Source organism: Venustampulla echinocandica (assembly GCF_003357145.1).
Source record: "Venustampulla echinocandica strain BP 5553 chromosome Unknown scaffold_1, whole genome shotgun sequence".
Classification (NCBI taxonomy): Eukaryota; Fungi; Ascomycota; class Leotiomycetes; order Helotiales; family Pleuroascaceae; genus Venustampulla; species Venustampulla echinocandica.
The window spans coordinates 2,159,908-2,186,599 of record NW_022474206.1 but is presented as its reverse complement, the minus strand read 5'-3'; the positions used below and the strand labels follow the sequence as shown (position 1 = coordinate 2,186,599).

Genomic DNA, 26,692 nt, shown 5'->3' with positions numbered 1-26,692 from the left:
ATGCACATATGTGCTTACTTAAACTGATGGTATTTACGTGACAAGAGTGGCACAAGCAACACTAACAATAACAAATTACCAGCAACAGTAAGGCATTATAGGGCACAAAACTCAAACTGAGGCAAAGGCTTCGGAATGTATAGTGGTGGATGAGTTCCCCGCATCGCTTCCGGCAGCGAGGGTGGTGTAGCCCGGGGCAGTATGTTGACGGCTGCTCTTGTTCCCAATCCGTGACTTGATAGTTGGAGACTTTGGAGTCGCAAGGGGCCTCGAGATGTGTTTCTTGTTGGACAAATTATAGAAATGAAGTCTCACTCCGGTAAAATATTCGAGAAATAATAAGGGAACGATATCAAACTTTTCTCAGCACCTTTTAGAAACGATATGTTAGACTTCACTTAGGGCCATAAGGCTTATCACCATGGAGACAATGACATATCAATTATGGTTAATTCAGCCAAATATGGATATAGAGATGTCCTTCACCACATCTAACCCACCATATCTGGCGACAGAAGTTCAGGAGAGACTTTAGCTCTGGATAATTGGGGTTACCCTAAGATCTCACCATGACTCCAGAGAGAAAACAACTGTGGACTAGTTAGGGGAACCCAGTGGATCCTCGAGATTAAGAGGATTGCCTGCCCTAGGACAACAGAGGAGTACAGTGCGTAATATGGTGCCGAGTATGCTCCTATTAAACAAGAAGCCGCTGATTTGGTATTTATAAAAGATAAAGTTTTATTCCTAGTGTTAGGATGTATAACAAAATAAGTAGCTGCTCTCATCGCGAGGATGTTTCTGTCCACATTGTTGGTGAGGAGTCACTTGTCTAACTACACAAGACAACACGTATCTGACAGAGACCCAGGTAGGCATAGTAAAGCGCCAATAACTTACTATTATTGTAAGGAGAGTGGTGGGGAAGTAAGTCGCAAAGGAACGATGGCCTTGGAATAAGCGCTGAAATCCTCGGGTACACACTCCTAAGATCTTCAACTAAGAGCACTTGCCCCCCTACGTGACAGTAATGTGCCCCAAACTAAGATATGGTTACCCAACACTAGCTATTCGGTCTTAAAGCGAGGTCCGGGTGGCGAAATAGAAGAGATGTAGTTGTAAACTCAGCCTCGACAAATAATGATTTCAATGAAATGCTTCTATCTTGACCATCGACATCGGCGCCATTGGTTCTGCTTTGGAAATCGTAACTGTGGGATATAAAGATACCAAGAGATTTTCAACATAAATGAGCACCTAGAATCAATAACCCAGCTTATAAATATGTGTCTACCCACCTATAACTCCCAAACAGCAGGCCTGGTGATCCCTTGCCATGCCCAATAATCCCAAATTGTATCCCAAAAATCACATCCAGTACCCATCTTTCCAGAGTTCCTTCCTATACCCCTCGGTCAACCTTGTATCCTCTCCAAATTGTTCCTGCCACCCAACAAAGCCCCTCTCCAGCACATAAACCTTTTGCTGCTGGTCAGTCTCCACGGTATTGACACCCCCCCAGTCATCATCATTCTCATCCTTGTCCTTCCTCAGCTCATCCTCTTTATTCTTCTTCAACGTCTCTGCCACTCCACTATCTGGCTCGAGCTTCACCGCCCCTTCTCCAATCAAGCTCTGACGGGCCCGAATATATTTCAAGGCAGCAGAGGGGCCACGCTGCTGCGAGAGCGCGCAATGGAATACGACCGCTTTCTTGTCTTTGAGCTTCTCGACTAGTTCGGGGATCTTGCCCTCAAGAGATTGAGAGGGCGCGTGGATGGAGTGCTTGATATGGCCTCCGATGTGATCTGCAGGGGAGGAGGGGTCTTGTCAGCGCTGTGCTTGCTGATGGTGGAAAAGAGAAGCTCTATTTCTGCCGACGGTAGAGCGCGAATATCGACACATACCGTCATCTCGTACATCGATAATCGCGATATCTAGAGGCGTCGTCAAAGCATCGAGGTTCGAGGTAGAGGTGCTCGCGGCGAGTAGGATAGTGGAGAGGTTCGTGGCGGAGAGCCGTGGCAGCGTTGCTACTGTGTGAGATGCCATCCTGCGCATATGTATACGGCTACCTAGTACTCGATTTAATTAAACGATACAGCTAGTGGAATTCAAAATTGGAAGCTTCGAGGAGAGATGGTGGTGAATGATAATTGTCGTTGTAAATAACGCCCCCCACTAACAGTGTATGCGGCTGTGGTTGCAGGCCTCTTGGTGGGGTCCGCCCGGCCCATCTTCCTTCAACCATATCAGCCCCATGGTCTTTCACTACAGCACAGGAATCATTGATATTACATGCTATCACGCTTAGAGTTACGCACGATACTCAAACGACATGTGTGATACTGACTTGATTTCTTTTATTTTATTACAGTACAGAGTATAAGGAGGTACTACGTAGGATAACGTGGGCACCTATCTTCCTAATAACTTTGGTTCCCGCCTAGGCCCCCCAAAGCCGCAACTAAATATCTACAATTTATCAACCAACGGTTTTTCGAACATAACATATACTACCCATGGTTGGTTTATCAATTTTTGTGAATACCTGGAACAGTCATCCCCGGGAACCCGAATTTCCTCATGGCCCTGCTTTGTTCTCTTTCCACGAATACAGTATCGGGCATCACGGTCTTGTAGAACTCGGCCGTTTTGGCCAATTCCGCTTTTGTGAAGGTCTCGGCGTAGTTAGTTGGTCCCACAGGGCCAGATCGTATGACGGCGATATCTCCATGGATGGTCCGTCCTATGCACCGGCTTGCAACCTCATTCTCCGGCATTGCCGTGCTTTCTGTTGCCGAGAGTTCAGGCCCATACGCGAAATAATACCAAGTATCTGAGCCTATATGATCGTATAATTTCCCCTCCAAAGCCGCCCTTTTCCAGCCCAGTCTTTGCTTTAACTCTGCTATCTCGTCAACTTCGGACCCGAATGATTGTAGATTGAACGGTTGTATGTAGTCCGCGGATGTCGAGGCGTCTGTTCCTGTAGCGGTGGCCCGGATAAGGTAGCAGTTATTCTTTTGGAAACCGGGACAACTGCGTTTGTGAGATTTCAGTCACTTTTCTGGCATTCTTTACTGCAGTATCGGGCTTGTGACTGTGGTTGCGGTTGTGACGACGTACATCCAGTGCAGAGAGGAGAGTTCCTGGTTTGATGCAGGCGGGAACCGAACAGGCCGTTGCCATATTGGTAGGAATGGGAGGTACGTTTAGGGTTGACGATCGCAGACGAGGTGACTTTCTTTATTTTAGGGAGATTGGGAATTGTTGCAGAGGCTAATGGCAAAATACGCCAGTAGTTGTTTGGTGCAGTTTTCCGGATTCACAGAGACGTAACTCGTGATCAGAGAGCAATTATTGTGGGTGACGAGCGAAGTTGAGGTGAATGAGAATTGAAGTTGCAGCTTTTGATAGGGGGAGACGCGACACGGTCGAAGTTGAGTCGCGCGTGCACGTGAGGTCGAACAGGGTTTATACATCTCCTGCCAGCACCAAGTGAGAGTAGCTGCTTGTATATAATGTAATTATATCAAAAGCAAGGGGTCTGCATTTCTGAAACCTTTTCAAAGAACAGGATTCAATCTGGAAATTACGGTTCACAGTGCATTCACCTAGAAGTGATGGGAATGTCATAAAATGGTAGAAATGAGAGATTGATTTGGTTCTATTCAATCTGTGGACACATCACCATAGTCCAGTTAGATGATGATGAGAACAAGGGAAAACCTTGACCACGTCCCTCAGTTTTCCTCATTCAACATCCAACATCCAACCAATTCCACTGCAATGCCATCATCGGGGTATAAATTCTTTTGCCGTTGTTTCGGTTACGTCGGATGTGTGAAGTGATTCGTATAAATTCGTCAAATTCGTGTCCATTTCCTTCACATTTCGACCTCGTCGCCTCTTTAGTGGTGGAAACAACCGACATGCCTCTTAACCCACTGGACCTCCTCATAATCCTCCCAATACTCAGCTTCACACACGCTCTCGTACGACTCTGCCATGCGGAGAGGGCAGTTGGTAAATTCGGCCCTCCCCGATGCCCCCAGGCCCCAAATTGTGATGCCACATCCCCAGAGCCAAGAATAATCCTGCTCATATGCCTTTCCAGCATATCCTCTCCTTCGGTTTCATACTCACTCTGAAGCTGTTTATAGGCCAAAACATCATCCTCATGGGAGCCCTTAAAAGTCCGCTTCAGATGCTCATCTATAATCGCCTCATCCACGAGCCCATAACCACACTCGAATTTATAGTAGAAGAGTATGCTAGCCTGGTCCAAATAATCGAATGTTGCTCTCTGGGCCTGTCTTCGAAGGCGGCTTTTGCGACATATTCTCCCACCGTTGCTATGATTTCTTGTTTTGGTTGACAAGGGCCTTCTGCGGATGGGACGCCGACAAGGTGTTTGTTATATTGTAGGATGCTTTTGACACATTCAAGATATCGTGTTTCTTTTGTTGGGGCGTTTTGCACAGTTTTGGTGGTAACCGCCAGTGGATGTTTTGTCCTTGGTAGTAACCGTTAGGTTGCCTACTTCCCATTGCGACATTGAGACAGGAGTGGGTTTTTGTTTGGGCTGACCCGATCGTGGCTCAGTGATTCGTTTGTTTTGAGACATTTGTGGGCAGGGCGTTGCCTTTTTTGATCTCAATGCCGCTATCATTGCTGGCAGTGAAGTGATTATTAGCTATATATTGGGCTGTAGAAGGTCGGTGAATGTCCCATGATTGCTTGACAGTGGAATAGATCTAACGAATACATTTTATTTTCTTGGATGTCTAAGTTCGTGACCAGTTGTTAGCAACTTGGCTGATGCTCAAAGAATATAGCTGCTTGGTATTCGGAGCCATCTGTTGATAATTGTGAGACAGTGATGTCGAATTGAATTTGGAGAGTAGATGATGTTGTCTGTAACTTCCGGGGACGTTTACGCTGGGAGAGTCTGGGAAGTAATTAGACTTTGCTTGAGATTGAGAGGATGTCGGTATTGATAATGATTCAAAGTATTCGAATTAAACATTGTTCCAAATTGCCAGATGAATGGGATGTAGAATATGTCTAACTCACAGCGAGTATAGTTTAAGCGCCAAGTTTTTAAAGCGACAGGTTTTGAGAAGTTGCTGTATATCTCTAGATTGAAAAGAGGTTTGAATTCAATAGATTTCCGAACGATATGACGTTGAAATTGAAGATTCTACTAAATCCAAAGGCTCCTGAAAGGGAGATACAAGATAAATAGAGAAACAAAACCTAGAGCGGTGCAGGTCGTATATTTATTAGACATGGGGATTGGAAGTGAGCTAAGCCGAAGAAATAAGCCATGCCAGACTATGTTCCAAATGAGAAGAAAGGGGCATCATAATGGTGAGGATACACCCTTCGGGCTATAGGACTCAGTTAGTGTAGATGGTCCCTTCATATCCAGAGGGTACGGGCCTTGTCTGTCTGATACCGAGTGAATTCCATGAAGCCAATCAATATTAAAAGGATATAAAAACCTTCTAGAATGCTGGAAATATATTACGTTATTACGGGCTCCCAATATGTCAAGTTAAATCGGCCGAGACAATTTAGATTGTGGGAACCCCACAGAAATTGCCCCTTAAATCACGAGAAGTTGACTTGGAAGCAGCGCTAAGCGGTATAGAGATTCTAATTTAGTCTGTAACCCTCAAGCTCAACCCGATATAACAGCGCTAGCTATTCGGGGATAGGCCTTGGCAGATACCAGGAGAGATATTACACAGACGGAGCAGCTCATGCTTATGACCGTATAAATAAAAGTCCGCGGAAGACGCAGCTAAGGCAAAACTTCGAATGACATAGGAGCCCGGGTGAGATGATCCTCAAGGTCCTCCCTCACATACCGCTCACTCGGGGCAGGAAAAACAAAAGAGCAGGTGTCAACATTTAAGTGAAATAAAAACTCAGGAAATTGAGGATATGCTATTGCACTATCCGGATTCAAGGTAGCGCCGCTACCTTGTGGTCCCTGAGCGCCGAGCCCAAAAAGGGGAGCCTGGTCACCGGACCCGATCACTTGAACTGCCTCTCTCCAAGTACCTATCCTCAATGCTCAAGGAGAGAGTTGCTGTCAGTTAGCTCAGGGTCTAATATATAATTTCAGAGATATAGAAGTGGGTATAGATATTGAAGCAGTAGGTTGGGAGGGGAAGAGGGCCGATCTGCCCAGGCCTTCTCAACCAAATTCGAGATTACCAATGCCAATGGTCGTTGCGAACTCGGGAATGAAATCAATATTGTCGGGTCATATCGGGGGAGCCGGTGCTCCGTATTTCACCATCGATGAGGACATGATTTTGCCATAAAGTAGATTCGGACCGCTCTGGCAGGGTCTATCGGATGTCGAAGCCGCCAGTGTGAACTGAAATTCTGATAGCTAGGTATCGCTAACTCCTATTCGGCAGCGGACGGTTTGGTTGGGCACCAATGGGCATGATGGATGAGCGATAAATAACGTTGAAATTGCCTGCGGCCTTTTGGGCCGGTTATATATTATTTAGCATGTGAATTGAGGTCATTGATGGCGATGCAGGGACCAATGTGGAGGTGGCTGCAGGGAGATTTAGAGGTTGGGAGTAAAGGGATGAAAGTCGGAAGATAATAGTGAGTGGATTCTTGGGTCATGCACGGTACGGCCATGGAAGCTAGTAACCAGACGGACAGAGAAGGTGATCAACCTTTGCAATAATGAATGAATACCTGAGGTAGTCGAAGCTCTCTCAATCTGGGGCTATGAAGTAGTTCGTAGAATGAATGGCGGGCCCCAGGGCGTTGCGGCGGTGTTGCAGGATTCGCGGGTGCCTTACGTCGTACTTACTTAGGGCTCAAGTACAAAACTTCATATAATAAATAATAGGATCTCGGAGTGAAGTTTGCGGCGGCTTCACGGCGGGCATTTGCGTTGCATTGCCCAGTAAGATTCAATGGGCCGCATGCCCCGTCCCGTATTGGTTGCTGGTTGCTGCTGGAGACATAGTATGTAGGTACGAAGGTACCTTTGCTAGGTACCTGTGTACCTCTAGGTAGATGGCGGGGGTGGCACTACTGCCACTCCGTACGCAGTAATATGCACTGCACCTCGTACTGCTCTGGGCTTGGACGACCACAATCAGCGGGGTGGCTAGGGCAGGAAAAAGGAAAAAGGGAAAAAGGGAAATGTACAAGGACGAAGTACGAGTACATGTATGAGGAGGAAAGAGAAGCGCCGTAAAGCGGTGCAAGCGCACCAGGCGGTTTGGCACAGTGCGCCTCGCACCTTGCATCCTCCGCATTGCAGGTTGCAGGTTGCATGTTTTTGTGTGTTGTCACAACGTAACTGGCAGCTGGCAACGTGGGAGGTCGTTGCACGATGAGGAGGAGGAGGAGGAGGAGGAGGAGGAGGAGGGGGAGGCCCGAGAGGACAGGACACCGCAAGTGAAAGCATGAGAAGGAATAATTGAGACGTTGGAGGAGGGAGAGGGAGGGCGACGGGAGGAGTGAGTTCAGTTCCTACGAGATACATACTCGAACCGTCAAGCTTGTTCCTGCGGAGTAAGTACCTGTACCTACCATGAAGGTACCTTGCTACATAATAATGGACTACCGCCTCCCCACAACTCACCGGTGCATTTAATGTTCGTATTGTATTGTATTGTATTGTATTGTACTTCGTGTCCCAGACTAGTACACCAGAACAATACCACGCAGAGGCTGGGTGGCTCTCCCTCTCTGGTAGCCCCCCTCGATCCTTGATGCCCTCTTCGGCGCAGTCGCACGTTAACTACAATGCCCCCTCTCAGCTCGGCTTCGTACTTCCGCGCCCCGCCCAGGCTGCCCTGGTTTGCCCTCCGCTTGGCACGAACCCTAGCACCCCGTTTCCCCCCGGCCCCTCCGCTCCGCGCCGACCAACAAGTACGAGTACGGAGGGCTGGCGGGGAGATTCGGGGCGCATTGCGTCATAGTTCCATGGCGATGATGGCGATGATAGTAGGAGTGGGTTAGCTTCAACTGCCTACTGTAGTTTGCAATGCAATTGCAATAATTGGAAGTGATTGAGCCACCACTAGCACCGCAGCCGCCGGAAAAATTCCACTATATCCACTCATAATAATTGGCTGTGGTACCAAGAAAGCCATGTGGGCATCTGAAGTATAACCTAGGATTTCGATTCTAGCTCGAATTATCTCATCGGCAATCTACGATTGGGCCAATAAACGTAATTGCGATAGGATTGCGGTATACCAAGGTACCTAGGTACTTTATAGTGAGTACAATTTTGTGCTTAAGCTTAAGTACCCCTATATATTCTCCTTATAACGCGTTGTTTATTTACCTACCTTACCTACCTTACCTACCGGTACGGACCGTTCCTTTAGTGATTTTTCTATATTCCATCTAGGCCTGTAAATACTTCGTATCACTACTCTCAACACCAATCCGCTCGGAATGGAGCCAATTAAACAGCAGTGGAACCTGCCTATTGCTAAGAATATACAATATACACTCCAATTCCCTGATTAATAACGCTAACGCAAAGAAAGCATTAGGACCCAGATACTCGGCCGTTCCGAAAGTCCGAATCGCGGGCGCTTTTAAAGAAAGACAATATCACGGACTCTCAAGAGGATTAGGAGGTTTGGGAGCAGGAAGTTTAAGAAGGTCGGTATCCATCACGAAAATGAAAACTTACCACTAAGGATCAAGCTATTTTATTGTATAATAGGGAGTAGGTATCATAACGGATTGTTACGTAGGTACTTACGTAGCCTACGCTCTGCATTTGATTCTATACCATGTCCCTCCTTACTCTCGATATGAATGCTTACTGAAGTTCAGGCACAACATTGTACTGACTACGGGATACCTTGGCATTACTTAATTGATCTCACTGCATCTAGAGTAATCAATTGATTGAGTTAAGCAGCATTAGTAAATTGCCGTTATCTAATGCCACTGCCTATTACTAACGGCTAAGAAGAGCTATGAGGTTATATCATATATGGGTGCTCAACTTGTAGAACCCTCCTCGTATCCCTCGGCCCACAAGCGAACTAGTTTCAAACGAAGGATGGAGTAGAATATCCTAGTGGAAACATTTTAAAACTTGAAGGTTGCTAGTGAGCGTTGACAATCTTGTGGCTAATATCCTGCATAGCAGCAGAGGACGCCTGATCTGCGAAATACCGTATAACGCGACAGGAAACATTGGTTTCCCCGCTAGCATCCGGCTGATGGCTAATACTTGACTTACCCGCCTGTACTTGGAATTTTTTGTTGGTTTGATGATTCTTGATAAACACAATAATATATAATACTGCATTTTACGTAGAAAGTTAATATCTAAATTTCCACCTTTCAAAGGGAGTCAATTATATGCCGGAGGACGGGATATTCCCCTTTAGTACTTTTACGTTAAGCTGCATAAAACTCAGGTAGATTATAACTTATAAGACATTATTCTAACCCTCAAAAGGTAGTTCGTACTAACCATAGAATATCTCCTTAACTCTGCTAGTAAATTACTAGCAATGAAGCCTCAAATCATAACTGGTCTTGCCTCCCTGGCTGCGGTAGTAGTAGCTCGAGGGGGTGTATTCTCTTATAGAATTGATGATGTCGAATACGTTGGGTAAGGTTCACTTTCTATCATATGCAGTCTAAAGACGGCGGCTAATACAAATAGAAACACATCGATTTAAGTGGGACTGGGTCCTATGCTCCTACTCCCGATACACCTACTCCAAGCATGCAAAGACGCTAGTACGTCGAGCCAATTTACGACCCAAACAGCAAAAACATGACCTGTAACTTTGACGGAACCGCCACACCATCTTCTCTCCATGCCCCTATTGAAGCAGGTGGCCAAACCCATACCAATTATACTAATCCATCATACTACTCCTTGCCCGATGACTGGCAATACACTGGACCAATGTTTGCCTATATGGCTGCATGCCCGGGCGACTCCTGCGAAGGCTTTGATGGCAGTGGTGCTGTCTGGTTCAAAATCGACTAGGTTGGGTTGATGCGTGACGCACTAGGTCTTCGAGGCCCTTGGGCGCAGAGGTATACCATTCATGTGAATTCCGACAGGCCGGGCTATACCGTGACCATCCCCAAAAATCTCAAGCCTGGTAATTATTTGATCAGACATGAGGCCATTCAGATGCGGAGCAGGACACCGATGTTTTCCCCAGACTGTGCACAGTTGGCTGTGTCTGGGGAAGGGACTGCGCTTCGGGGAGAGGAATACCTAGTCAGCTTTCCAGGGGCCTATTCACTTGAAGGTATTATGAATTTGCTCAGAAGGGGCTTGTTGATTTTGAAGAAAGTAGCTGACGGAAAATATCATAACAGATCCAGGACTTACTATCGCAGATTCGGGGGTATGTATTAGAACCTTGCACCCCCACTTGACATAGGCACCTCACGCTTTCGAGCGTATTTTAGCGGCATAGACTAACTTTATAATGCTATAGATCTCAGTTGATGCTCCTTTGCAACCTAAGTGGAATACTACAGTGAGTCAGACAGTTCTCTATGAATTTGCATCGATCGTACTAACACGAGTAGGTTTATGCATTCCCGGGACCCGCTGTCTGGCACGGAGAATAGTCGGGCCTCTTATTATATTATGGATTTGGATCCGGGGTTGCTGCATCGCCATGTCAATATATACATACCTATGCTAGCTAGACAAACCGAGTTGCATCGGGAACATTCGTTACGCGGAAAATGTTTTGAAACTTTTTGAATGAGTGATTAATATATGTCCTTCCTCACTCACCAAAGGCGGAGGAGCTCAATGTTATGTGATTTGATCGCTAGGGTTTCAGATCGAGGGGTCCGGCTTTGATAGATTCACACTAGCCGGCATTATCAACGCATTCTCTCCGTCGATGTCGATGTCAATTCTGATGATAAGGTTGTTGTTATTCTAGTTCCGGTCAGTTACGGCCTCCTCAATCATTTCAGGGTCCCAACTTCCAGGGCTCGAGAGTCTTGTCTGCGTCGCCGGTAGACTTTACTCCGTCGAGCGTCTCCTTGATAGCATACTGGATCCTGTAATGCTGTGATATTGCATGCCCGGTCCTCGAGTCTGCCCAAACGGTTGTTATTATTAGCGTCCCTACTAGCTAGGCTCCCTTGCCACGGACGAGTCTGTCTAGTCGGACCTACGTGGTACATGATGTACTATGTGGTCGGCAGCACATTATCCTGTAGGTTAACAGTAGGTAGCGTATCACTCGTCGGCGGCCAACGGTGAACGGACGCCATTCGAAGTGCGAGCGTTCCAAGGTTGCAACGTCCAAGGTTGTGTTTGGTTTTTGGCGCAACTTTCCGCCGCCCCGCCCTTATCCTCGTCCTCGCCCACGGCCACGGCCACTCGCTTCCCACGACCCCTCCGAGCTGGACTGCAACCCGCATCCCGCAATCCTGTCTCGCAGACTCTCCAGACCCAAGTATAAAGCAACGCAACTCCCTCCCTCCCCTTCCCCCTCCGCCCCCTCCAAGCCATCCTCCACCGCTTTATTGCATTCCCTCCTCTCACCATCTGCCACTCAATACTCATATCTATATCTATTTCCTCACTCTCCCTCACCCACATCCATATCGATAACTCAGAACACCCTCTTGTCTCCAAGAGCACCGCCCCCCCCCCCCCCCCCTAGTTTCTAGACCCCGCCATTCCCTAGCATTGCATGCTCCGACGCCTTTTCAACCCAACACAACACAAATAATACACACTATCAACTATCAACTGTCATCATGGGAAAGAAAGCGGTCCATTTCGGTGCTGGCAACATCGGCCGAGGCTTCGTCGCTGAATTGTACGCTTTATTCTCATCCCTCCAACCCCCCGCTGCGTCTCGCTAACAACCATCTCCAGCCTACACAAATCAGGCTACGAGGTCGTTTTCTGCGATGTCATGGACAGTGTGATCGATCTGCTGCAGAAGAACATCTCCTACAAGGTCATCCAAGTCGGAGCCGAAGGCAATTCCGAATCCACCATCACCAACTACCGCGCCATCAACTCCAAGACCAGCGAGGCCGATGTCATCAAGGAGATCGTCGACGCAGACGTGGTCACCTGCTCCGTGGGCCCCAACATTCTCAAGTTTATCGCTCCGGTGATCGCAAAGGGCATCGATGGGAGACCAAATGAGGCCACGCCCATAGCCGTCATTGCGTGCGAGAATGCCATTGGCGCCACTGACTCGCTCGCGAACTACATCAAGAACGACCACACCCCCGACCACCGTCTGGAGGATCACCACGAGCGAGCTCGGTACGCAAACTCGGCGATTGACCGCATCGTGCCCGCCCAAGCCCCGAATGCTGGCCTGGACGTTACGCTGGAGAAGTTCTACGAGTGGGTCGTCGACGCAACCCCGTTCAAGGATCATCAGGTGCCTTCCATCGAGGGCATCAAGTGGGTTGACGATCTCGAGCCATACATCGAGCGGAAGCTCTTCACCGTCAATACCGGCCATGCCGCAGCCGCGTACCATGGCTATTACCACAAGAAGGCGACGGTGTATGACGCGCTGCAAGACCCCAACATTCTGAACGAGGTACGGAGGGCTTTGGCCGAAACGAGTATCTTGATCGTTGGCAAGCACGGGATTCACGAACAAGAACAAAAGGACTACGTCGAGAAGATCATCACTCGAATCGGCAACCCTCATCTCGAAGATGCCGTCGAACGTGTTGGCCGTGCCCCGCTCCGGAAGCTCAGCCGCAAGGAGCGCTTCATCGGCCCCGCTGCTGAGCTCGCGGAAGATGGGAACGAGTTCTGGGCTCTTCTCGATGCTGCAGAGATGGCATTCCGTTTCCAGAACGTGGAGGGCGACGAGGAAAGTGTAGAATTGGCCAAGATCATGAAGGAGAACTCACCAGAGCAGGTTGTTGAGAAGGTCTGCGGATTGACGTCGAAGGATAAGCTGTTCCCACATGTGGTGGAGAAGGTTAAAAAGGTACAAGCCGCGGCATAGAGAGGAGTTGGTTTCTTGCATATCGTATTTTTCAGGGCGAAATTGGGCGGGAGAGTTCGGTGTTTCTTGGCTACGCGGTCGGCACTATCGTTGGTAAACGAAGCGTGATGTGCGTTTGTGACATACTTTAGTCTATTAGGACCATTCAAAAATAGATCTCTTGATATACCATATTCTTCTTTTTGGCGGGGCCTCGAGGGGCTTCAACACATGATCGTCCTATGATAGGTATGATGTGATTATTTTGGGGAAATATAATATCTGGCTGGATTTCTGCTACTAGATGTGCTGTTTGTACCGTGCTCGTTTCTCCAAGTTCCTGGCGGTGTGTACTCTGTTGCCCGACCCGACTAGGCCCGATTTGGGATTAGCGAACCTCCACTGCTGGAAGCTGCCAAAGACCACGATATCAATATCAAATATATTGTGCTCCCTGCCACAATTGAACTCCCCACGTATTCCAACCACATCTGCGCACTCACGGGGACCTCTTTGCCAGTTCATTATCCGTCCTTCCTGACGACGTCGCCAGCTGATTGCGACCCTCATTTTCCGCGCCGAAAAGAGGCCTGTGTCCCCTCCTTGGTGACACGGAAGGCCGCATTCGCTCCATCCCCTCATTTGCTTCTGATATAGTGGTATTGGTTGGCCAGCATGCGGTTAGACGTGAAGGTGAGTTGGCTGCCAGTTTCTTCTGTCATTTGGCAAATGCGCCCAGAATGTTGGGCTTGCTGGACCATCTGGCGATGGCCTCAGCACTGTCTGGGCACCACCTGGAATACACCCCAGCGGTCGGCCCCCATATAGGGATAGACACCACCGTGGTATCCAAGATGGCTATGAATGTTGCTAACACAGTTTCCAAAATGCAGAGACAGTTGTTTGCGAGGAGTGAGAGAGTTAAGGGGATCGATTTCCACCCTGTGGAGCCCTGGATTTTGACTACGTTGTATAGCGGTATGTTAGATTGGAATGCACTGCGCAAGGAATTCGAGGACGCTGCTGAAACTCCTTTTTTCCAGGTCATGTCTACATATGGTCATACGAGACACAGGTACGTTGCACTTCTTCGCGACTATAAGCTACACCTGCCAACTAACCTCTCCCAGGCCATCGTCAAGACCTTCGAGTTAACAGATGTACCTGTCCGAGCGGGGCGCTTCATTGCGCGCAAGAATTGGATTGTTTGCGGCTCGGACGACTTCCAACTACGGGTCTACAACTACAACACGTCAGAGAAGATCACATCATTCGAAGCCCATCCGGACTATATCCGTGCAATCGTCGTGCACCCTACGCAGCCCTTCGTTCTTACCGCATCCGATGACATGACAATAAAGCTTTGGGATTGGGACAAGGGATGGAAGTGTGTGCAGGTTTTCGAAGGGCATAGCCATTATGTGATGGGTCTCGCGATTAACCCCAAGGACACCAACACTTTTGCTTCAGCATGTTTGGACCGAACCGTAAAAATTTGGAGCTTGGGCTCGTCAACAGCAAACTTTACCCTCGAAGCCCACGAAACAAAAGGCGTCAACCATGTTGACTACTACCCACAATCTGATAAACCATATCTCCTCACCACTTCAGATGACAGGACGGTCAAGATTTGGGATTATACTACGAAATCTTTGATTGCAACTCTAGAAGGACATACCAGCAATGTATCATTTGCCTGCTACCACCCTGAGCTACCAGTCATTATCTCTGGCTCCGAGGACGGAACGGTCAAGATATGGCACGCAAATACATACAGACTAGAACAATCACTGAATTACGGGTTAGAGAGAGCGTGGTGCGTCAGTTACCAAAAAGGCAAGCAGGGCGTTGCCGTCGGTTTTGATGAGGGTGCGGTGGTTGTGAAAATGGGCCGGGAGGAGCCAGCAGTGTCCATGGATGGTTCCGGGAAATTGATATGGGCTAGACACAGCGAGGTTGTCTCCTCGATAATCAAGGGTGCAGGTAAGAGAGCTCTATATTTTGGCCGCAAAATTCCCCCACTCACTGCCACCTCTAACAACCCTTAGATGCATCTCTGAAGGATGCCGAACCTATCACTCTCCCCACAAAAGATCTTGGCACATGCGAAGTATATCCCCAGACCCTTCTTCACTCGCCCAATGGCCGATTTGTCTCGGTTTGCGGAGATGGGGAATACATCATTTACACGGCACTTGCGTGGAGAAATAAAGCATTTGGTACGGCGCTGGATTTTGCCTGGGGCTCAAAAGATAATAGCAACGACTACGCCATTAGAGAATCATCAACTAGCGTCAAAATCTTCAAGAACTTCATTGAGAAATCCGGGGGCCTTGATGTTGGTTTCCAAGCCGAGGGATTGACTGGGGGCGTTTTGCTTGGCGTTAAGGGGCAAGGTGGAATTGGGTTTTATGACTGGCAAACTGGCGGCTTAGTTCGGAGGATTGAAGTCGATCCCAAGGAGGTTCGTTCGTATCACATAATTGTTACACCTTTGCTAATCTCTGCAGGTTTACTGGTCTGAAAATGGCGAACTTGTCTCAATTGCTTGCGAGGATACCTTCTATGTCCTTCGATTTTCGCGGGAAAACTATCATGCTGCTGTCCAGGCTGGGGAGGTAGACGACGATGGTGTCGAGGCTGCTTTCGAGGTCGTGACGGATATCAATGAGAGGTAGGCGGTATCCCATGATTATATTTTATCAATACTAACATCTTCAGCGTCCGAACTGGAGAATGGGTGGGTGATTGCTTCATCTACACAAACAGCACGAATCGCCTAAACTACCTGGTTGGAGACCAGACATACACCATCTCCCACTTCGATCAACCTATGTACCTTCTTGGCTATATCCAACGCGACTCTCGGATCTACCTTGCCGACAAGGATGTCAACGTAACCTCCTTTGCCCTCTCCCTTTCCGTTGTCGAATATCAAACTCTGGTTCTTCGAGATGACATGGAATCGGCAGCTGAACTTCTCTCCTCCATCCCACAAGACCAGTTCAATAAAATTGCCCGCTTCCTCGAAGGCCAAGGCCACAAAGAACTCGCACTCGAGGTTGCCACCGACCCAGAACACAAATTTGATCTATCGCTAGCTCTCGGCCAATTGCCAATCGCATTGGAACTCGCAAAGCAGGCTGACGTGGAGCATAAATGGAAGACGGTCGGCGACGCGGCACTTGCAGGATGGGACGTCGCTCTAGCTGCAGAATGCTTTAAGAACGCAAAAGACCTCGGTTCATTACTCCTCCTTCATTCTTCGACAGGCGATCGGGAAGGGCTGCATGCACTAAGCCTGCAGGCACAAGAAGCTGGTGCGCATAACGTTGCATTCACGTGTCTATGGCAACTCGGCGATGTAGAGGGTTGTATTGACCTTCTCACCAAGACTGGAAGAAGCGCTGAAGCCGTCCTCTTTTCCCAGACGTATAAGCCAAGTCTTGCGCCAAAGACTGTGGGTTTGTGGAAACAAAGTCTCGAAAAGGAGAAGAAGGGAAGGGTGGCCAAGACAGTCGGTGTCCCCGGTGAAGATGAAGAACTGTTCCCGGAGTGGGAGGAGTATTTGAGGTTGGAGAGCGAGGGAGGTAGTAAGCTGATTGATATTGATGCCAATGGTGCGGATGAGGATGCGGAAGCGGAAGCGGAAGCGGAGTCACCTGATTCTGACGATGCGGAGGAAGAATCGTGATCATTTAGGCTTTTAGACTCATGGAGACATATCGGGAAATGGTCGGATCGGAAAATTAAATGCTGTAGTTATATCATTACAGCCCATTGATGCCTAACTTGACTCCATTTGGTTCTAATGTTCTGTGAATTTATAACCATTAGAATACGAATCTAGAAACCTGCCATCCCTCACTTAAGTAATTTTCTAAATACCTCAAAGCGTACTAGGATCTGCACAAGGGGGCCTATCCAACGGCATATCTGCGGGCGCCCATGAAGAGAGCGTTATGAAAATATTGATTATCCTCTGGCATCCTGCGTAGCCTAGCGAGCCTATTTTGTTTGGTTTTTCTACAAGAGTCACGGATTTTAACATCTACCTTTCATCAAGAGTAGTATATGATAGGGGCTAGGTTTAGTACCAAGGGTTTAATACATCCCGTACGCTGATACATTCAGCAAAAGATATGATCCCTACGAGTATTCTACCAGGGCACTATGCTCAAACCTGGAAAGCGGGAAATCTATATTCGATTATTGCTGCTGGCCCCCATCTTGTGATCATAGATACGTTTCATTTCCTAAAATATCCTAACGAATTTCGAGTTACAAAAGGGCCTATTTCCCAATCCAGTATTTATCCATGCAAGGCGTTCCCTATTTCATAATTCCAAAGAAAACATGTATAACAAGTGAGAACTCAAGTACTCCTATTATAACTCCTAAAACTAAAGGATCAAGATGCAAGGACGCACTGATCCAGGGGATCCCCGAAAACATGTTCAATATAAACATGTCTTTAGAAACAGAACGGTACCTGCCACTCTTTAACAGTATAGAAAATCCTCAAGGGAAGCTAGCAGGTCGGAAGAACTTCCGGGTGATCATATTCAAGAGTGGCAGGTATTCAACCGCAGCCTGGGAAAATATTAAAACCTAAACAAACTGGTTCAGGAGTAGGCGAGGTTGAAGGCTTAGCGGGGGGAGCCGGAGGTGCAGGAGGATCAGGAGGAGTAGGAGGAGCAGGTGTAGGTGAAGGAGGATCAGGTGTAGGCGAAGGAGGAGCAGGTGTAGGTGAAGGAGGAATATCTGGAGGTAGAGCAGACGTAGGAGGAGATGCAGACGTCGGTGGTGGAGATGGCGGGTCTGGGTCGTGGCTACATTTGATTAGTCCGTTGCACCGAGGGTCGGGTCCCCCTGGAGAGGTTGGACTTGGTGATGGAATGGGAAAAGATGTCGATGAAGAGTCTGGGTATGCAGACGCTAGGGAGTGCAGGCATGAATTAACTTTAGAAAAATCGGGGTCAAGGAGACATTCACGAAGGCTATCCGAAGTTTTCCATGGAGGTAATGAAGTTGTCGCGGTGGCTATTGTGGTTATGGAGATGCTGGATGAGGAGCTGGAGGCAGTCGAGGAGGTGGCCCAGGAGGTGGTCCAGGAGCTCGAGGAGGTGGCTGAGGACCTTGAGGACAGGCTACAAACCGACTTGAAGCTGTTAGTTTTCCCCAATTCTAGCATATCTTGATATTTTTCACTTACCGCCGACGAGTCCCGCCGGTTGAGAATTGGCTCGAACCCAAATTCGTCAAGATTGAGAAGAGAATCTTCACCCTGCTGCCGCTTGACGACCGAAGTCCCAGGGACAACATCACACGTATTGTATTCCGCGCCGTTATATCCTACATTGACACCGCCGGGTATGCGAGGATAGCTTAAGGCCACAAGGTAATCCTTGACTGCTTTCGATACTTTCCCTTTGGTGTGCAAATTCGGCGCATCAAGATAGGGGGGCTGATGTTCCTTCTGAGGCGTCCACGGAAGCTCTTGCTGAGATAGAGACATGAAGTATGCCGCAAGTCCCGCAATTTGGGGGGCAGCAAACGAGGTACCCTTATTGCGTTGAAACCCTTGGTCTCCCAGGGCTGCGCATTGTATGTCATCACCTTGGGCCCATATTGAGATAGATCCGCCCAGACCGGCATCTCTGGTTGTCTGATGCCATTGCTGGCCATTAATATCTGAGGCACCGACAGTGATTAGAGCATTTGCGGTTGTCCCAAGGCACGCAGGAATGTCCTGTGATAGGTCATAGTCGTCTGAATTCCCCTCATTACCGGCTGCCACAACAGTCACAATGTCATTCTCCCAGCACTCTTCCAGTAGTATTCGCATGTGGTCCTTCCGCTCGGCCCAGTCGCCACTAGGATAACCATAAACTCCGTTGTGGCGTCCAAACCCTTGTACTATGGTTAGCGTTTTCTCCCCATCAAGAAGACCAAAATAAAATACTATTAGCAAAGAATCCAGTAAACAACTAGGCAAAGCCTATGGGAAGGAAGAATATGCCCCGATCAGTGATTACTAGGTCTTAGAATGTTGAGGATTGTGGAAAAAGTAATACCCTGTCAGGAGATTCAAGCAGGAAATACAAATAGAGACTCACCTATGGAGTAATTTATAACAGCCCAACCTGCTTGCCGATTAGCAGATACACAACTGAATGAGAAGGCAGTATAATACCAGGTGGTGGCGGGGGTCCGTTCAATCCATTATTCGTAGCAACTACCTCGTTTATAACATATCTCCAAGATTTCTGAACGGCCTCTTCTGTAATTTGATACTTCGTGTTCCTATGCCTGACTGGAACTAGGCGGGATTTCTTGGCCACACCGTTTATAATCCCTGTTGCAAGAGAAGCGACACATTGGCCATGGTCCCTAGTATCTTTCATAATAGTATCGGGAACAGCAATGTACGGGACCATTTTAGCATCCCTCTCTGGCAGTTTCATAAGGGAGTTTGGCACACAGTAAAAGTGGTTCGGGTCATATGAGCGTGCATGTTCCTATCAAGTGATAGGACCAGTGAGCTAACCACACCTCGATGACAAAACAGGCAACTTACAGGATGTCCAGGGTCTATGCCAGAGTCTATCACATAAATTGTCATGCCCTCCCCAGCCTTTGGTGATAGGACATAATCGGGAAGGGGTTCAAATGGGATCGTTCTGCTTTCTCGATCGTGTGCGTTTTTGGGCCCTTGTGATATTAGGCGGAGATGATCAGGGCTCTCCGGTACTCGCACCCTGTTCGTTTCAGTTCCCCTCTCTTGAATTGCGGATGGCTTGGGGCGTGGGATTACACCATAACCATCGTCAGCCTCTTCTGCCCCTGATGTGTTGATAGCAGCGCCAAAAACAATTGGATTTTTTCGGACGATTTTGACCTCGGAACTATTCAGAACGGTAGTATAAACTTGAGAGTCTAGATTTGGGTATACAATTCTTCTGCCTTCGGCAGCATCGGGCAGAGATTTAATGAATGCTTCATATTGGGGGATTGTCGTTCCTCGTCGAGTAACAATACAGTACTCTTTGGGAGTCTCTGTGGCAGAAGACGACGAACTTGATGATGAAGATGTTGCTGATGTCGCAGTAGGCTTGGTAGTCGGAGTTGGTATCTCATGTGCCTTGGGAGAGTCGAACGACCAATTGGCGAGTTTCTGGAGGTTGGTCTTTAGGACACGCGCCGCCGTGACTCCAAAGAACACTTTGAGCACAAACTTGGCATTTTTCTTGTTCAGCTGCGCTTTTATGAGTGGCTCGACTTTACCGATCATCTGGCCCAAATCGTACAGCTCTGTTTGTATCTGGTCAACGACATTAATGAGGTTTCCCTGGTTGATGGTATTTCCTTCAGAATCTAGCTCCTCGAGTTCGATGTCTGCTAGTGCCTTTCCAACTCTAGCTCCAGCTAAGAATGAGTTAGTCGTATATTAATTTGCGAGGGTTGGGAAATTAAGCAACAAGTGTAATATTTCCTGGTTTTATATCAACACTGAGGTTACGGACTTACTAGAGAAGGCATTCCCAAGAAGGTTCAACATACTAGACCCTGCTGTAGCTATGCCGGAATCAGTTGAGCTGCCATCGGATACAGCATCGTTAAGCCTGCTTATGGCATCCTCAGCGTGACCAAATATATCGGCAGAGGTCGTCATATGAGGTATTAAGGCTTTGAATAATGTCAAGGCATCCGCCGTCGGCGCCGCAGTATTATCTTTTGTGTGCGTCGATGTCTTCTGATGTTTGTGGGAGAAAAGCTCGAATGAGAAAGTAACAGCGGCTGCTGTGACGGTTCCAGACGTCAGGGTTGGAGTCCAGAGGCCCAATTCTTCAAAATCAGGAGCACTTATACGCAGCCCATCTTCATTATCAGGCGTAGTAGTTGTTGCGGCTGTGGTCGTAGCTAATGGTGGAGTTGTTCCAGTATTTGATAAAAGTGAGGGCTGGCTTAGCCATGGCGGCCTAGTAGTTGTATTCTGAAATGACAGTGGCGGTATTGTGAAATAGGATAGGGGAGGAAGCGGATCAATGAAACTCGTTGTTGGTGTTCCGGAACGCGAAGACCTTGGAGTCGATGGCGTAGATCCCTGGTCCGAAGTTGCGAGACTTGACATCCCAGTGGTAGGCGTCCCTGCCAGAGGCTCATCGGTCTTTCCTGTTGCCAAAGAAAGTTGTATTAAGCTGGTCGTCGTAGGCGAGGTAACAGACTTGCTAGTTGTTGGGTGTTCCATTGTGGAGGGGGATGTTGTGGAATCCATAATTGGGAAAGAGGTGTTTGCATAGGGCGGATGACTAGTCGAAGAAGACAAGGCGAGTGTCGATATTGCTATGATGGTGTCATTTGCAACCAGAGGGGCCGTATTGGATGGAATATTGGAAACTATACCAGAACCAAACGCAGAAGTGGTGTTATATGTAGAAGAGTTGGAGTGAACTGTGGAGTTATTGAAGGGGAAAGGCGCTCTTGTGATGAGTGATGAAGTATTTCCAGCCGTTGGTAGAACCAAGGCACCGACTAAAACGAAGAGGTAAGCTTCCCACATGGCGATAGCAAAATGATGGCGGGACTACATACTGAAAATCACCTGCGGGAGGTATGGAGACCGTCCTGTTTATATTCACATCCAAGTACAAATATAACTGAAGAGGGCCCTTTGACGACGGATTATGCCTAGAATTAGATAAAATGTTGGGTTGACAAGATAACGATACCAACAGGAGGAGGAAGATGGCGGTGTTGATGGAGGGGAAGGAACCAACAATCACATTCCTCCTGTCCCATGTTATAGACGGGTTGTGGAGGGAGCCGTGGATGGCTGGACATTGTGCTGCAGAAGCGATCGCTGTCTGTGTAACCCCCACATTACAGCGCTGACGAATATTGAGCATGGAATTAGTTTATTGGCAAGAACCTGAAAAATAGATCTCGAACCAACAGGTATGATAGATGTTGGCAACGGGCCACGCCGGTATGAAAGAAATGTTTTGCATAAGGAGGATTTGTTTCATGTGGATGTTGACGGTGACACTGCTGCACTTGCAAGCAAATTAATTAATTAAAGATACATCATATTCTACCATCATCAAGGCCGTAGCCGCCGCTCGTGTTGGTTGTTGGGGGCAGGTTGGCACCAGTCGCAGATTCTCAGAAATATTCAACCCTCAACTCGGTAGTCTCCTTGATTTCCCGGAGAGGCACTGCCCCCTTCGAGATGGTACGGCCGGGGTGCGGTAGAGTAAGAATCGATTGAAGGATCATATTCATGCGTGGTTGTTGTTGGTGGTGGTGGCGGTGGTGTTGCTGTTGCTATCGTTGTTCTTCCAAGAAATAAAGCCTGAGGGTCCAATGTACTGTACCTACCTACCTTAGAGTACCCAAAACACGTGATAATCACCCAGGTATGACACCAATTGAACCACTTAGTGAGAAACTTTTATAAAATCAGTAGCTGGCATGGCATAGCTATGTTCAGGGTTTAAAATATTGTTGGAAAGCATAGGAATCACGACCTAATTTGCACTGAAATTATGCCTTGGATCATTCGAATCCATAAGCCTAGGTCGATGCCTTATACTGACTGCAATAAACTATCATTGACGAAGCCTGGTATTTACAAAAATGTAGTTCCTCAGCTACTCTCCACTGTCTGGAAATTCTAGACTAGCCCTATATTCGGTTGTCTATTTTAGCTTCGGGGAACATTTCAGGGTGCCCTCTTATTGCAACTTCTAGTCTTCTATTTTTGTAGTAGGTAGGATAACACAACGATGCATGAACAAAGGAACTGCGATACAAAATAGATGTGCCCCAGTCCAAAGATTTGAGATGAGGCACTCAGCAACATCCAAGTCGAGGTATAGCGCAAAAAGGGTGAAATGGAACACTGGTGTAACCTCCAAGCCAGTCACAGTCGAGAGCACTAGTAGAGACCTATGATGGAGAGGCGAGTGGTGATAATGTGTGGTGAGTCTAGGGAATGGATAAATAGCTGTAACCAGCATGGGTGATTGAATTAGGGCGGTCCGTCTTCGACAAGCTGGCCGTGGATAGTTTAACCTGATTCCCGCGATGTAGTATGGTGTTTCGTATACCTACCTACCTTAGGTATGTACATATGCACAAATTGAAGTTCGGCCTGGCTCGCCGTGCCCGTGTGAGAAGTGAGAGAAGCTGGCACTGCCACAATGATTTCTCGCAGCAACATATAGTGTCAAGTTAAAACGTGTTTACTCGATATAGTATAGTCTACTTATTTAGACAGTTGCGGGTTGCTAAATATCAGGTCGACATCAGTTGTAGATCGGATTGTCCTATCCAGTCAGGTCATTACAACATAACCATATCGTGAACTTAGAAACTCGGGATATTTAAGGCTATCGGGTTGGTTTTGGAGAAAATAAACTGAGGAATTACTAGTCGCTAGATTAAGCTGTTCAAACAACAAATGCTTCCCATTATCTGTGTCGACACTGAGCGAAAGAAGTTAATTATTCGCAATTTGAACAATAATACGAACACAACCAGAGGCATTCCTTTGTAGAATACGGGCCTTCCTGGATTACGATTTTATATTCTAGGCAATCAGAGCCACAGAATAGTCAAAGCCGGCTCGTTCCATAATTGCTGAAAATTGTGATATTGTTTAGTAGGGTATTATGCGAAGCAACAGAAACTAAAAAGAGCAGCATTTCTAGCTATATCGCTATAAAAGCTACAAGAAAGAGGGATGGAGGCCAACGTCCCCATCCTATCAGCAAAGCAATCGAAAGAGCCAATGAAAAGAAAATCGACCTCATATTCCGTCTCTTAGTTGAATCGCGCAGTCCTAGCAATGGGGGGATTTCTCGACTGATTCGCAAGCATTATCGGGCCATAGCTATTGGTCCAAGGCGTCTGTTATCATCGCCTTGTGAGGACCACCAGGTGGTGATTTTGTAGGGCACTGGCACTGACACTATCATTACGATTATAATCGAACAGGATCCTTCAGCCTGACTTAGCCTTGTTATTAAAGGACACGGCATGGACTTCCACGATTTTTCCGAGAAGAGGGATGCGAATATAAATGGCGGATGATGAGATGTCGTCGGCGTAGAGTATTGTTATTCCTGCGCTGCCTGTGTAAAACTGTAGGCGGTGACGTCTGACGTTCTGGGACACTTCGGTGCCAGAAAACCCGAAGATGAAACGGCCCGACAGAACCCCGCTGAAGTCATTGCTGTGGCTCAACAGCTCCACACCACAGCTCCTAGAACAAAAAAGTTTGAAGTATTTGTTTACTCTCCCAGGCATTATACTTCATATTATATCCTTCCACATCTATACCTTGTTTTATCCGCCAGGATGCCAGAAAACATGAATATTCTGGACGACATCTCGCATCGCCGATACAATTCGTTGCGGGGCACTTGGTTGCTTGTCTCCCCGCACCGCACCAAGAGACCATGGCAGTGAGTCTACATCTTTTCTATATCTTCATGTGTTTCGCCCAGCATCAACAACAGTACAAGAACAAGGGCAAGCGCTATTTCTGCTAATTCAAATGCTGATTCAAATCAACCTCTAGAGGCCAGCAGGAATCTGCCGAGAAAATTACCTTGCCCGAGTACGATCCTGCGGTATGCGGCACGAAATAATACCATTCCCACTAAATACGCGCGCTGATTGATCATCCTTAGTGCTATCTATGTCCTGGAAACAAACGCGCCCAGGGTGACATAAATCCTAAATACACTGAGACATTTGTGTTCGTGAATGATTACAGCGCTGTTAAGGAGGAGCAGGCTGAATACAAGCAAGAAGTGAATCCTGAAGGTCCGGCTCTTGCTCTCCCCGTTTCATGGGAATATGGAAGCGGTTCTGTTCTGACAGTTACCTCTAGATCTCTCCAACCTCCTGCTCCGTGCCGAGTCGGTCAAGGGAAGATGTTATGTTCTCACCTTCTCCCCAAGCCATAATCTAACTCTCGCCGATCTCACGCCCAAGCAAATCCTGCCTATCATTCAGGCATGGAGCCAAGTATATACTGCGCATCTTTCGCCGGCGTCACCACTGGCAAGCGTGGCTCAACCACCCAGCCTTGCCCTCGCAAATATCCCCGTGTCCGCACCGAGCGCACAGTATAGATGGATGCAAATATTTGAGAACAAAGGAGCCGCAATGGGCTGTTCGAACCCACATCCACACTGCCAGATTTGGACCACAACAGGCCTGCCAGAAGAAGCCCTACAGGAGCTTGAACAATTGAAGAAGTACCGGCATGAGCACGGTGGAAAGTCCTTGTTGGCAGACTATGCCCAGCTAGAAATCGAAAAGGGGGAAAGAGTCGTATTTCAGAATGCGACTTTCCTCGTGGTATGTCCCTGGTGGGCGGTTTGGCCTTTTGAAGTCATGGTCATAAGCAAGGAGCACAAGCGGTCGCTGGTAGATCTGAACGATCAAGAGAAATTAGATTTTGCGGAGGCAATTGCGGAAGTCACAAGGAGATATGACAATTTGTTCCAAACGAGCTTCCCATACAGTATGTGCTCTCCCCTCCTCCCGGGCTCCGGCCTGTTGTCCGTACTGTTTGGTGGTTTAAACTGACGAAACAAGGCTCTGGGATCCATCAAGCACCTCTTGAGGGCTCGGATGAGGAAATCGAGGCCTCGCATTTCCACATGCACTTCTATCCACCATTGCTCCGAAGTGCAACAGTGAGAAAGTTTCTTGTAGGCTACGAGCTAATGGCGGAGCCTCAGCGGGATATCACGCCTGAGCAGGCGGCTGCTCAACTCAGGGACTGCGGAGGGACACTATACAGGAAACTCTTGTGAGCTCCCGCTCCTGTCTCCCGCTTGATTGTACATATAGCCACCAATTATCAGGATTAGAATTAGCAATTACATATTATGCTTATACCACATCACCTCGTCGACTGATCTATCCTATACCCAGTTCTTCTCGACTTATAGACCATCCCAAACAAAAGAATCTCCATCCACTTTATTGCTTAACATAATATCCCCACTGCGTCCACATCCACACTACACTCCCCGTCGACACAATAACTGGACCTGCGAGACCTCTTCCCCACCTCGCCGTCCCGAAAACCCACCACTCACTCATGAAATGCAACCACGCAACGGCATAGGTGCAAAACGCCAACTGATATATCTGCGGATTCGAAACATGGTAGGCTGCATACAACCGGACAAGCGACTGGATCACCGTCCATGTTCCGAAGGTGCGCGCGGAGAGGGGAGTTACGGGCGAGTCTGAAACTTTCCATGCGATTGCGGGACCGCCGGTGGGAAGGGGCCCGAGATAGACTTCTGCCGCGTAGCTGGTGGTCAGGTATGCTTGGATTGAGTTTCCTACTGAGACGAGGGACACCTGTGAGGGAGGAGAGAAAAGGGTGTTAGTATTTAGCTATGATAGGCGGGTCTTAGGGGAATGAGGGCACCCCGAGGCCTAGAGAGGGATCTTAGATTTAGAGGGCTTACGAGGAGGAGGTACTGCGGGAGGATCCCTTCATGCGTAGGGAGGTAATTCATTATAGAAGATAATAATGAAGCCATTGTTGCGGCCGAGTTGTCTATGTCTAGCTGGAGCGTGGAGGAAGAGGACCAAGGTAGGTAGGGCACTGTAAATAGAAGCTTGGAAAAATACTGTAGTTCGTGATTCTGGCCACAGAGCTT

At 47.9% G+C, this 26,692-nt stretch overlaps 6 protein-coding genes across 6 annotated transcripts; 3 read left to right on the top strand and 3 right to left on the bottom strand.

Annotated features, from left to right (window-relative positions):
• Positions 1-1,368: 1,368 nt before the first annotated feature.
• BP5553_03248 (Uncharacterized protein) lies at positions 1,369-2,052 on the bottom strand (the record flags this gene model as incomplete). Its single annotated transcript, XM_032011871.1, has 2 exons — positions 1,369-1,808; positions 1,908-2,052. The coding sequence occupies 2 exons, from the start codon at positions 2,050-2,052 to the stop codon at positions 1,369-1,371; spliced, it is 585 nt and encodes a 194-aa protein (XP_031871564.1).
• A 482-nt stretch (positions 2,053-2,534) lies between these two features.
• Positions 2,535-3,192, bottom strand: BP5553_03247 (uncharacterized protein; the record flags this gene model as incomplete). Its single annotated transcript, XM_032011870.1, has 2 exons — positions 2,535-3,023; positions 3,130-3,192. 2 exons carry the CDS (start codon positions 3,190-3,192, stop codon positions 2,535-2,537), a joined length of 552 nt encoding a protein of 183 aa, XP_031871563.1.
• A 6,619-nt stretch (positions 3,193-9,811) lies between these two features.
• Positions 9,812-10,629, top strand: BP5553_03246 (uncharacterized protein; the record flags this gene model as incomplete). The annotated part of the gene is made up of 5 exons (XM_032011869.1): positions 9,812-10,014; positions 10,108-10,301; positions 10,372-10,400; positions 10,494-10,535; positions 10,588-10,629. 5 exons carry the CDS (start codon positions 9,812-9,814, stop codon positions 10,627-10,629), a joined length of 510 nt encoding a protein of 169 aa, XP_031871562.1.
• Positions 10,630-11,784: 1,155 nt separating this feature from the next.
• BP5553_03245 (uncharacterized protein) lies at positions 11,785-16,686 on the top strand (the record flags this gene model as incomplete). Its single annotated transcript, XM_032011868.1, has 9 exons — positions 11,785-11,846; positions 11,906-12,995; positions 13,049-13,106; positions 13,650-13,970; positions 14,036-14,067; positions 14,123-14,975; positions 15,041-15,456; positions 15,503-15,666; positions 15,714-16,686. The coding sequence occupies 9 exons, from the start codon at positions 11,785-11,787 to the stop codon at positions 16,684-16,686; spliced, it is 3,969 nt and encodes a 1,322-aa protein (XP_031871561.1).
• Positions 16,687-17,574: 888 nt separating this feature from the next.
• BP5553_03244 (uncharacterized protein) lies at positions 17,575-21,555 on the bottom strand (the record flags this gene model as incomplete). Its single annotated transcript, XM_032011867.1, has 6 exons — positions 17,575-18,153; positions 18,208-18,905; positions 19,112-19,138; positions 19,189-19,513; positions 19,573-20,420; positions 20,523-21,555. The coding sequence occupies 6 exons, from the start codon at positions 21,553-21,555 to the stop codon at positions 17,575-17,577; spliced, it is 3,510 nt and encodes a 1,169-aa protein (XP_031871560.1).
• A 2,801-nt stretch (positions 21,556-24,356) lies between these two features.
• On the top strand, positions 24,357-25,828 carry BP5553_03243 (Galactose-1-phosphate uridylyltransferase; the record flags this gene model as incomplete). Its single annotated transcript, XM_032011866.1, has 5 exons — positions 24,357-24,463; positions 24,580-24,631; positions 24,692-24,827; positions 24,895-25,533; positions 25,608-25,828. The coding sequence occupies 5 exons, from the start codon at positions 24,357-24,359 to the stop codon at positions 25,826-25,828; spliced, it is 1,155 nt and encodes a 384-aa protein (XP_031871559.1).
• Between the last annotated feature and the right edge of the window lie 864 nt (positions 25,829-26,692).